Source organism: Triturus cristatus, chromosome 3_1 (genome assembly GCF_964204655.1).
Source record: "Triturus cristatus chromosome 3_1, aTriCri1.1, whole genome shotgun sequence".
In the NCBI taxonomy this organism is placed as follows: domain Eukaryota; kingdom Metazoa; phylum Chordata; class Amphibia; order Caudata; family Salamandridae; genus Triturus; species Triturus cristatus.
Window position 1 is genome coordinate 246,154,564 of NC_140583.1, and position 12,523 is coordinate 246,167,086.

Consider the following 12,523-nt stretch of genomic DNA (forward strand, 5'->3'; position numbering starts at 1 on the left):
CGAAAACTTCCACCACGGTTAAATCCTCGGTTTCAGTCTCCTCGAATTGAGAACATTCTGCGGTCTCAACCCCGCCATCGGGACTAAATCAGCAACCGACCACAACTCCCGCAGTGCTGGCAAAAAAACATTCTGTATCTTTCATAGTCATGATTCTGAAAATAACCGACATGAAAACCTGAAAGCTTTCTTCAATATCCATGTCTCCTATTAGGCCAATCCTTGAAAAAATGGACATTAAACAGAGAAAGGTCCATATTCTAGAAGGCACTGTGCGAATAATTACCTCTCCACCACCTAAGAGGCAATTGGCTTTTGAGAATGCATTGGATGTGCCATTACCTCTCAAAAAGAGGGCAAAGCTACAAGCCCTGCTCATCATCCTGCACCACCCCCTCCTCTACCCTCCTCTTCTACACATCATGACCCCCTTGATACTACGCCTCTAGGGTCACCAAGGTCACACACTGGGTTTAAGAGCACCATTAGGGGATCCTGATCCATGGGAAACACATGATACAGGTCCCATCACTCCCAATGATCCAGATCTTTATCCAGCCGTCCCTCCCTTCCTGAAGATGCTAGTACTTAACAGTGAATTATTACAAGGGCAGCTACCTATCATGGGGTCTTGCTACACCAGGAGTCTTTAGAGCAAGACTTCCTTTTTGATACTCTCATCTACCCACAAAGCCACAGTTTCTTCCCATGCGTACTCTCATGTGGCGGCATGCTGATGATATATTTAAAGAACCAGTAGTGCCCGTGTTATAATCCCGCAGCTTGATAAGAAGTACAAGGCGGCTTACCCAGACCCTCTTTTTATATGCAGTCAGGTGCCACCAGACTCCATAGTTGCTACTACAGCTCGTAAGAGAGCAAACTGTCGGGCAACTTGGGATATGCCACCACCTCAAAAGGAGAGCTAATGTATTGATGCTGCAGGTAAGAGTATCGGTCCCAGCATCTAATCACTTGTACATTGCCAACTCCCACGCTCTCCTTGTACGTTAGGACAGGGCCCATTAGGATAAAATTGGGGAGCTACTACAATATCTCCCTGAAGAGCATCGTAAACTGGGGCAACAAATTGTGTCAGAGGGTCAGGCCATTACCAACAATTTGATTAGATGTGCATTGAATGCAGCGCATATAGCTGCAACAGGTGTCAACACCAGTGTGCTCCTTAGAAGTCATGCTTGGCTCAGATGCTCAGGTTTTAAACCAGAGGTTTAGAAGGCAGTTCTCAACATGCCATTTAACAAGGAACATCTCTGGGCCACAGGTGGACACCACATTAGACCAAATGGAAAAAGACAGACACTACTAACGCTATGGGAGCCTTACAAACTCCTACACTTGGAGACCCTTTCGCTGCTCCAGCTAAAGGGGCGGATCCAAATCCACCATTACAGACTCCTCCACTCAAGCAGGGCCAGTGCACCTATGGCAAAGATTTTTTCAGAGGCTCCTTCAGAAGCAGTAACAATAAGGGAAGAGGCGGAGGTGCCTCTGTGTGTGGAGAAACCTCCACTGCAAAGCAGCGACTACCCACTCCTTCCCCCAACCACACAGCGCCTGTCGGCAGAAGGTGACAATTTTTTAACCCAGTCTGTGAGTCCATCACAACAGACCAATGGGTAACTAGCCATTATCTAGCATGGCTACTGTCTGAAGCTCATTACTACACCAACGAACATTCCACCTTTGAGTCACAGGCTATCACAAGATCATTTACCACTTCTCAAACAAGAGGTCAAAGCCATTCATCTCAAAGGGGCTGTAGAACCAGTCCCTATTCAACATCAAAGCACAGGAGCTTTCTCATTCCAAAGAAGGATGGGTCCCTAAGACGAACCTTGGACCTCAGACCTCTCAACTACTACATCCTATTGGAACTCTTTCAGATGGTCACTCTACAGGATTTCATTCCACTTTTACAACAGGGCGACTTTTTGACCAAGGTTTGTCATAGCAGGAAAGCACTAACAATTCAAAGTTCTTCCATTTGAGGTCACTACCGCACCTTAAGTGTTCACGAAGTGCTTTGCAGTAGTCGCAGCACATCTACAGCGACAAAAAGTTCACGTATTCCCATAAATGGACTATTGGCTCATCAAAGCCAGCACCCACCAGTAGTGTCAACAACATAGTCAGTTGACAGTGGATCTACTCCACAAATTATGGTTCACCATCAGTGTCCCCAAATCTCAACTTCAACCATACTTGGGAGTAATCCTCAACATAGTTAGAACTAATTTACCCCAATCCAGCTTGAATGCAGAATTTTCAGATCCTTCTACCTTAATTTCAGCCGAACAAGACCCTCTCAGTTTGGACTGTTATGCATCTACTAGGAATGATGACGTCTTGCATTGCCATAGTTTCCCATGCAAGATTACATATGCGCCCACTACAGCTATGTCTGTCTCACCAGTGGTCTCAGTCACTGGGTAACCTCGAGGGTCTATTGATGATAGACCGCCACACTCCCCGTTCTCTGCAATGGTGGAATTCCAACAATCTGTTGAAAGTGCAGACTTTCTGGGCCACTGTGCCTCACATCACTCTAACCACAGACGCTTGACAATACAAGTTCTGTGGGTGCCAAACCTCTATCGCTACTCTTAACTACTTGGTACTACAGTCTTAGCACTGAAAGCGTTCCTTCATCTTCTATCTCACAAGGCTGTCCTCGTCCAGACAGTACATGGCTGTCATATTGTCCATCTACAAAAACGGGTTTGAGGGTGGGGGAGAGGGGGTCTTCTCAGTTATCACACCCATCTCAGACCATATTGAACTGGGCTCTTCACCATCACATTTATTTGTTGGCAAAATAGCTACCATGGACTGACAACGATCTTCTGGACCTGCTCAGCATGACTCCCCAACAAACCCACGAATGGAAACTCAGTCCACAAGTCCTCCTTCCGTACTTTCAGAAGTGGGGGGGTTTCCTCAGATAGAATTATTCGCCACACTCAAAATGAAATGTCCAAACTTTGCCCCTAGTTTCCCACACCCACTATCCAAGGGCAGCGCACTATGGATGAGTTGGTCAGGGATATTTGCCTATGCTTTTCCATCACTCCCTCTCATTCATTTCTGGTTCCGTAACTCAGGAAAACCTCACTCACCATGATCCATGTAGCTTCCACCTGGGCACGTTGGCCCTGGTTCACAACACTACTAGATAGCTCCGTAGTCCCACACAAGAAGCTCCCCAACAGGCCAGACCTTCTCACTCAGGGTTAGGGACAAATCAGACACACAGACCCCAGATGCTTAACCTAGCGATTTGGCTCCTGTAGTCTTAGAATTTTGGTATTTAAACTTACAAACAGAATGTATGGACATTCTTAAGCAAGCACGCAGACCCACAACTAGACCTTATTATGGTGCAAATGGAAACATTGTGTTTGCTACTGCCAACCTAAACAAATTAATCCCATCAAAGCCACAGTGCAGGACATTATCTGCTACTTACTACATTTGCAAAAGTCCAATTTAGCATATACTGCCATTAGGTTGCATCTTGCTGCAATAGCTGCTTATCTCCACAATAGCCAGCCTATATCCCTCTTCAAAATTCCAGTCATTAAGGCATTCATGGAAGGACTCAAACGAGTCATTCCACCTCGTATACCTCCAGCACCCTGTTGGAACCTAAACATCTTACATTCTAGGATCATGGGTCCTCCTTTTGAACCTTTTCACTCATGTTGCCTTCAATTCCTATCATGGGAAGTGGCAACCTCATTCAGGCATGTTAGTGAGCACCAAGCATTAACCTTAGAAGATCATTTCCTGCAAATATATAAAGACAAACTGGTTCTTCGTACTAATCCTAAATTCCTACCTAAAGTAGTCTCCCAGTTTCACCTCAATCAATCCATTGAGCTTCATGTTATTTTTTAACCAACTCTGATTATGTAGCAGAGAGAGCTCATCATACTCTGGATGTAAAAAGAGCACTCAACTCTACGTAGCTGGAACTAAATCTTTCAGGAAAAAAACTCTTTGTAGCCTTTTCTCCACCTCATAAAGACAACCCTATATCCCAATCGGAAATAGCTAGATGGATAGTCCAATGCATTCAAACTTGTTCCATTAAAGCCAAAAGAACTTTTCTCGTAACTCCCAGAGCACATTCCACTTGTGAAAAAAGAGCAACTATGGCCTTTTCAGGAAATATCCCCATAGCTGGCATTTGTAAAGCAGCTACATAGTCTACCCCACACACATTTACTAAACACTACCGTGTGGTTGTTTTAGCACTCCCAACAGTCCAATGTCGGTCAGGCAATGCTATGTACCCTTTTCCAAACTACTGCAACTCCCAGACACTAGCCACCACTTCTAAGAAGGGACTGCTTAACAGTCTATGCAGCGCAAACAAATGATGGACAGAATGCTGAACAAATCAAACCTTCAACCCCAGTCGAGAGATCTGGGTTAAATCCATTGATCTTTTGCTCGCCATGTCAATACAGTTGGGACCTATCCATATGCAAATCAGTCTTGACCCTGCTCCTCATGGGTACAGTCCAGCCCAAACTGCCAAGCCAGGTCCTCCCGGAAATGGAAACAAGCATCCTGGAAGCCAGTTTTGGGGTTATCACCCCCCATCAGCCAGGCTAGCTTGAATCCAGTGGCACAGCTAGCAAGGGACCCATGTCTGGGCACAACCCATCCCACTGAGGGTGAAAATTGCTGCGCAAACAAATGATGGACGGATGGCTGATAAGGGGTGATACCCCGAAACCAGTCCCAGGATGCTTGTATCAGGTCCAGGGAGGACCTGGCCTGGGAGTTAAGGCTGGACTGTTCCCATGGGGAGGAGGGTCAAGACTGTTTTGCATATGTCTGGGTCCAAGCTGAGATGGCGCGGTGAGGAAAAAAATGATGGATTTAACCCAGATCTGTGACTGGGGTTCGGTGAAACTTTGATTTGTTCAGCATTCCGTCCATCACTTTTTTTCCTTTTTTTTTTTTGCTTCTAGTCTACGTTGAGTGTGTATCTACAGCCACACATGCGCAATGCCACCGAGAGGATGAGTCAGTCTACTTCGTGACTCGAAAAAATTATTCGAAGAAAAACAAGTTGCACAACTTCAAACCCAACACTAGATGGCAGGAGTATGCAGATCATGTGAATCTACAGCACTCCATGCCACAAACAAATGCTTACAGGGTAAGTAACATAATCCTTTTTTTAATAGCGTGTTGTCTTAGCAGATATGCTTCAGCCAGTATTGGTCCCTGTTTGAGAATTGTTCTCTGCATGATTTAGCCTCCTTCCTGCCATTGCACAGATAAAGCATTAACAAATGAGTAGAGAGAGTGAAGGTTTTAATTGGTGCCATTTAAATACATAATATAGAGACACATTTCCCACAAAAACTGAAATGAGGTATATGCTTTTAGTAATCCTTAATATCCAAACAAGTAGGAACATCATGTTTTGATGCTAGCAACAGGCCTGAGCAAACATATGTATTGATGACTGTTGGCTTGACAGCCTAGCCTTGCTAGGCTGAATGTTAGCCCTTATATCTGAAACCTACAAAAATGTATTCAAGCATATTTTCAAACCACACCAATAATTTAAAGTCCCTCACAGTGTGCCTCCTAATGTTCCAATAAGTCTCCTTGCTCTTACATAGCAAAAACAGACACTGCTCACTTGAGGGCGCTATGGACAGAAAGCCCAAGTGCTGTGTTAATATGCATTTGTTAATTTCCCTTACCCATACTCTTCCAAGCTTGCTTGAACCACCGGCACCACAGTAATGCTAGTTGTGTTTTTATGCCAAAATTTACGAATGACAGTACCTTGAGTGAAAGACTTCCTTCAAGTGGACATGATTGCATTTATCTTGTTCTTATTTTGTAGAAAAGGTAGCTCTAAGGGCATAGACTTGAATCAGCTGCTCTAAAATACCTGTAGCTATTATTTTTGTTTTTTTCTGGTTTTTATTTTATTTTTGTAAAACGCCAGTTTGTGTCTTGACGTGTCCCTTGCAATATATCCCTATCGTTATATATGCTGTGTGCCTTATGACATGCTGGGAACTGGAAAATCGTACCATCACCACACCTCGTCGTCTCTGCCTATGACGGACTCCTCATTGCCCACTGCGTGATTGGGCTGGATGGCGCTTTCGGGGGGCGGTGTGCACAGAGAAGCCATCAGAGCAGTAAACGTGGCAAGAGCGTGGAAGATGACAAGGAAGGCCATCTGGTGTGCCGGACCGGCGATTGGCTTCAAGAGCGATGTACAGCCACTTTTCGTAAAACTTTACCTCTCTACTATCTATCCCCCTTGTTAGACCAGATCTTATTGTGCTGAAAGGGCTGCTAATGCATACGGCTCTTAAATGGGTCGATCAGTAATTGCCTGAGACACGCCATAGAACTTTCTGTGTAAAGTGTAGCCATATGTCCATCCTACCACCTTTTAAAAACATTTATGTTGTGAAACTCTGGGTCACCTGGCCCCTCTCAAAATTCCCCCTATTCTCATGCGCTCTGCCCTTCTGTGTTGCAGATGAGATTGTTGGAGGCTTAGGAGAAGGCACCTTTGGCAAAGTGGTGGAGTGCTTGGATCATAACAGGTAAGGTTTTGCTTGGTGCTTTATTTGTGCCAATAGTTGCAGCTGGGGAATACCAGCACCCTTGTTTAGGGATCGTTGACTTATCTTACATCATCGCTCATTGTCCCAGAGAGAGAGAGAGAACAAAGGGAAAAGGAGGAGCAAAAGAACAATAGGAAAATAGTGACAAAGAGAGATGGCAAGGATGAAAGAACCTGTGTGAGTGAGATGAATAGAGTATGTGTCAGGTGGTAGACTAAAGATGCATGAGGTGGAATCGAGATTAGACATGCTTGGTATGCGGTAGTGTCAACTGTGGGCTCCTAAGAAGCATTTTAGGCCCCCGCACTTTTTTCCTTTACAATTTAAACACTAGTTTTGCCCACTGTAGACATAAACAAGTTGTATCTTTTGTGCCAGTGCTGCGATGCCATAAGTTTGGAAAACAAATCAGTCTGCTCATAAAGCTTGAAGCTTGGAAGGGTCATTATGCTACAGTACAGAAGTCTTTGTTCACCTCCATGTAGCTCATTTTGCCAACCTAAAAATGAATGAATATTTGATTAGCGGTGTAATAATTTGTAACCTGTGATCTGCATGTTACACATTTCTCTGTCAGATATAGTATACCTCCTCAGTATGTTGTTAATTCACAGAGCATTATATAGAAATGCAGCCTTGACTAGGCGTTAGTGATGTAATGGGGACTAGTGACTGCCTCAATACCCTATCTCAAAATGCCTTCCCTTCCTGCTCTGTGATTTTTTGGGAATTTCTCTTTCGTAGTAACTTTTGTAAAAATAAAAAAATAAAATTATTTTTCATTTTTCAAATACGAAGATGTTATACATATGAAGTCGTTCACCAACATTTCAGTATACAATGTCAACCACAGTTCTGTCATTGAACACCCTTATTGGTAATCCTCAAGATAAATACCAGGCAATATCAGACTACAACATTCATAGTTTGCCGTGCAAATATGAGGGGAACAATAGAAGGATCCTGGTGGAGAACTTTTTTAGTAACTCTTAAATGTGGCATCCTGGGTCCTGATGTGAAGAGGATTGCAAATTCCCGTCCAAAGGGAACACTTGCAGATGGTTACAAGCTTCACTTTTAGATCCCTTTACTTCCGAGTAGCTTGTTCTTAATTATTCTTTAGAATGGCCTCACCAGTGCTTCTCAGTCACCTATCTAGAAAACATTTATTCCATTTGGTTTTCATTTTGGAATGGACAGTCATTAACTGACAGTCATTAACCACATGGTTTATTAGTCCAATTCTGATGGAGACTTCCCACTGCAGATTCCTCACCTTGTGAATTTCACCTGGCACCAGACTGGAACCGGAAGATTTTTCATTACCACTCCCTTATGTGGTGGTAGGCAGCGCTGTGCGCCTCCACGTCAAGTCCGTCCCGCACCAGATGCGGGGCCATTATATCCATGCCAACTCCACACGGTGACGTCAGTTTTTAGGTCTCGCCTGACCCAGCGCATGCGCTGGTCTGTCGAGACATTTTGTGAGGGCTCCAAAAAGTGCTACCAGGCCAGCCTAGAGCTACAGTGCATGTGCGCGGACGCGCGCGTCGTGCTTTATCGCGATTACGCTTTGATGTTCTCCATGAGGCTTCAATACATTGCAGCAGTTAAATCAAGCATTGGCATAGCCAATAGGTCTCGCTTTTGGGACCTTATAAGTGTTTAGTTATGCAACTGTTGCATGGCTAAACACTTATAAGGTCTCAAAAGCGAGACCTATTGGCTATGCCAATGCTTGTTTTAAACTATATTTACGATGCAAATACAGAGCTAGTTCCCTAAAATCTGTCATGAATGCCAGAATTTCTTGTTTAGAATTATTAATCAGTGTGCTATGGCCATATCCCCTTCTAAAGTGACAGAATTTAAGCTATGCAACAACTGGCAAAAGCAGATGTCAGTCACGGATCCTCACAATGTCTGTCTCTGGTGTCTGAGGTCCAAGCACAACTCAGCATTGTGCGACCAGTAGACCAGCATGACCCCAAGGCCATCCGCAACCCTAAGGTCCTGCTGTATATTGACGGAATTCGAGAAAGGCCTAGTCCTGATCGAAGTCAAGGGCGCTTCTGCGACCGATCTTATGGCTAGTCATCATTTAAGTCGAAGTCTTCGAGAATGTCCAAGAAGTCATAGAAACATAAGACAAAACAGTTCTCCTCTTTGTCTGGCCACTTCCGTCATTCGGAGTTGTGTGACACTGCAGACTCTGTCTCCGTCCCAGGAACCTCATTCTGACCCTCCTCCTGCTTTGGGTCGACATTCCTGGCCTCGCTGCAACAAAAAGACGACTTGGGAGGCCATGCACCTAATTTTGGGTACCTAACTGAATCTTTGTAGTGCACCTTCGCCCTACAGATCCGAGAGAGCCTCCAGTCGGTATACAGCTGAGTGATCCACTCCTCAGTGCTAACTGTACCAGTGGGCCTTGCTCCAAGGTCCATTCGCACTCTAGGTCCAGCAACACGTAATAGGATGTCGCAGCCCACGCCACGACTTTGACTTAAACACCAAAAGGGGTGGGGGTGTGGGGGCAATTATCATTTCAGACATCGACACGAATTCAGAGCAACTCCAACCTTTGTTTCAACAACTGCGAGAATACCCTAGCTCTGACCCCGAAATGCTTCCGTATCACTTCCAGGAAAATTTTGAAGACAATAAAAGTGCCAGTATTGTCTAAGATGATAAAAGTTTATTCCTAGTTTTGCAGTAATCTAGTGGCTTGAATACATTCCCGAACACTGCCCTCCAATCCCTACCTACTATGGCCGCAGAAGAGTTTGCCTCCTTCGCACCAGTGAAAAAGATAGCAGCCCAAGTACTGTACTTGATGTTATCCACCTGTACTTACAGAAGTCCTCCATCCAGGACAAACAAACAAAGAACCTCTTCTGTCCTTTAATGAAGCACTTATCGAACTGCTGTTGGGCACCTGGGTGAAAATATGATCTTGCCCTCCAGTCAGTAGGCAGATTGCAAGGCGATACAGGCCTTCCCCATGGGACCCTTCCTTCCTCCTCCAGCACCCTTTACCGGAAAGCCTTGTGGTTCAGGCCTCTACAAGCCATGTAAATCCCAGTGCACTTCTGACCACCCCGCAGACAAGGAGTCTAAGCACATGGAGCCATTTGCCAAACGAGTGTTCTCCTCTACCAGCCTTGCCCTTCGGTCTGTCAATACCAGCTGCCTCCTGGGGCGATATACACATGCATTATGGGATATGGTGACAAATGTTTTGCCCACGGTGCCTGATGTGAGGCCTAACCTCCAGCCCCTTATTCAGCACGACCAAGACACATGGGAAGGTACTCCATCAGGTCGGGCCTGGGCACTACCGACTGGCTGGGTAGGATAGTCTGGAACAGTGTGGCGCTTAGGCGCTGCACTTGGATTGGCTCCCGCCAATTCTCTAGTGATGTTCAGCAGTCATTTATTGACATGCCCTTTGATGGGACCTGTCTCTTCTGAGACAAGACTGACTTGGCCCATGTACGATTTCAAGGACAGCAAAGCCACTGCAACCCTTCCCTTGCTCATTCTGCCGGTGCGGCAGTCCGCCCAAAAGCTTTGCCCCTTTTAAGGCTTTAAGAGGTTTTACCAACAATGACAGCATTTTCTATAACAGCAAGCCTCCCAGTCCTTTTGAGGCAGAGGCACAGGAACAGGCTGCCAGTGTCCAGTCCCCCGGAGGCAACAGTCTGCACACACCACAGCTCCTATAGCTGCTGCAAAACCACTTTAGGTCCGCACACAATCACCCGGTGAGAGGTCGCATCACCTTTTACCTGCAATAGGTACTCCAAATTATGGTACACGGATAAACCCTACCCTGCCTGTCTCATCTCCGGTTTTGCCACCTTCAGCACTACACCTTCCAGAGGACAGCTTGTCAGAGTTCAAGTTGTCATGGCCAAGGGAGCCATAGAGAGGAGGGTGCCAGCTACAGAGAAAACAATTATTCCCTGTGCCGAATAGGTCGGCGACCTTCACACCATCCTCTATCTAGCCCTCTGCCCAAAGTACTGTGTGGCTTGGATCCACGAGACTGGATGGTAGAATTGGATTTGCAGGATGTCTGTATCCACACTCCTACCCGTCAGTCCCACAGGCGTTTCAGGTAGGCCAAGAGCACTTTCAGATTTCACTGCTTTCCTCTGGCCTTACCAGTGCTCCTGAAGTGTTCACAAAGGTGATGGTGGTGGTCTTAGCCCATCCCCAGTATTTGGGAATACCAGTCTTTTCCATACTTCGACTGGTGGCTGAAGGAGGGCTCCTCCAAAACAGTCGCAATCCACCTCCAGATGATGATGGACCTATTGGCATCATTTGGTAATGAAAGCATCAACGTGCCGAAGTCACACCTGACTCCATCACAGCAGCGCCCCTTCATCTGGGCTATTCTGGATATTGTGCTCTTTTCAGCCTTATCCACCTCAACCAGTCCAAAAGATGTGGCCTATGATCTGGGTCCAAGTGAAGGCGATTCTGAGACTTCTTGGCCTCTTGGTCTCCTGCATACTGCTTGTGGACCTCCAGAGCGAACGATTCTACCACTGCGCTGGCGACATAAAATACCCCTCCCCTTCACTACATGAAAACTAATTTCAAGAGTTTTATGTTGCCCATGTTTTGGTTTGGGAAGTGATTAACACTCCAATTGAGGATCCTATTTTTCCATTTGATATGTCAACTGTATTTGTATACAACATCTGACAGTTGTTGGACTTCTTTACTCTACAGCTAACTACTTGCATGTTTTTTTGTCAAATTCTGCTTTATTTGTGGGAATGGTTGTTATGCAGATTTGTTGAGCGTCCTAGAGGGTATATCCTGGCACTGAGCAGATGAGAATTTAGCCAAACCCATGGCCATGTGGGACTACTCGAAAAGCCACGTCTTTAACTCCTTGCAGAATTCAAGAAATGAAGTAGGCTCTTATGTGTAGCGGCAGGTGGTTCCTCACTTTAGGAGCAATGTAGGAGAAGGCTTAACCAACAGATCTTGATTTCTGTATGTGTGGGATGTGTGCAAGTAGGAGACCAGACAAACAGAGGTTTCGGGAAGGTTTGTGAAAGCAGATGCAGTTGTTGAGGTGTGCTGGGCCAGTGTCTATGTAGTGCCTTGAAAGTGTGCGTGAGGAGTTTGAATTGTGCTTGTTTGGGTATTGGGTGCCAGTGGAGCTGCTTCAGGTGTGGTGCAGCATTGGGGGTGGGAGGGCTGAGAGTGATTTTGGCCCCTGTGTTCTGAATGTTCTGTAGCCTTCAGGTGAGTGTGTTTGTTGATCTCAGCATAGAGGGTGTCACCATTGTCCAGCTTCCTTGTCATGAGTGTGTGATAATTTCCCATGTGCTAATTGGGTGCCATTTGAAAAGCTTTCTCAGCATTTTCAGGGTATTAAAGCTTGGGGCGGTGACAGGGTTGACTTGGGCAGTCGTGTTGAGTTTGTTAATGGTGATCCAAAGTTCTTGATGTGGGTGGTGCGGGTGGGTGTTGGTCCCAACCCTGTTGGTCACTAGTTGGAGTGCCACATTGAAGTGCTTTTCTCCAAGATCACAGTTAGTTATCGGTGTTCAGCTTCAGACAGTTGGTCGTCATCCAGTAGTCTATTTCAGTCATGCGGGTATTGAACCTGATCCAGGTACTGGGCATCATGTCTGTGAGGGAGAGAACGAGCTGTGTATTGAAAAGTACATTGATGTTGTGAGAGCGGATGTAGGAAACTGGCTCCTTATGTTATAAATCATTAGGCTGATCTACTGTGTATAGAGTCTAGGGCATAGGTCTTCAAACTGTGAGGCGCGCCAGTCAGAGTGGAGATGCAGGGGCGCTAAGAGGTGAAAAAAACAACAAAGCCTCGTTAACACGTGAATTGTCTT

At 45.6% G+C, this 12,523-nt stretch overlaps 1 protein-coding gene across 2 annotated transcripts in view; it reads left to right on the forward strand.

Moving 5' to 3' along the window:
• The window catches only part of CLK3 (CDC like kinase 3), a 272,328-nt gene that overhangs the window by 71,291 nt on the left and 188,514 nt on the right, over window positions 1–12,523 (forward strand). For both annotated transcript variants that reach the window (XM_085643786.1, XM_085643787.1), the window contains exons 4-5: window positions 6,188–6,281; window positions 6,554–6,620. In XM_085643786.1, the coding sequence (XP_085499912.1) occupies window positions 6,188–6,281; window positions 6,554–6,620 (161 nt within the window). The remainder of the gene's footprint in view (window positions 1–6,187; window positions 6,282–6,553; window positions 6,621–12,523) is intronic.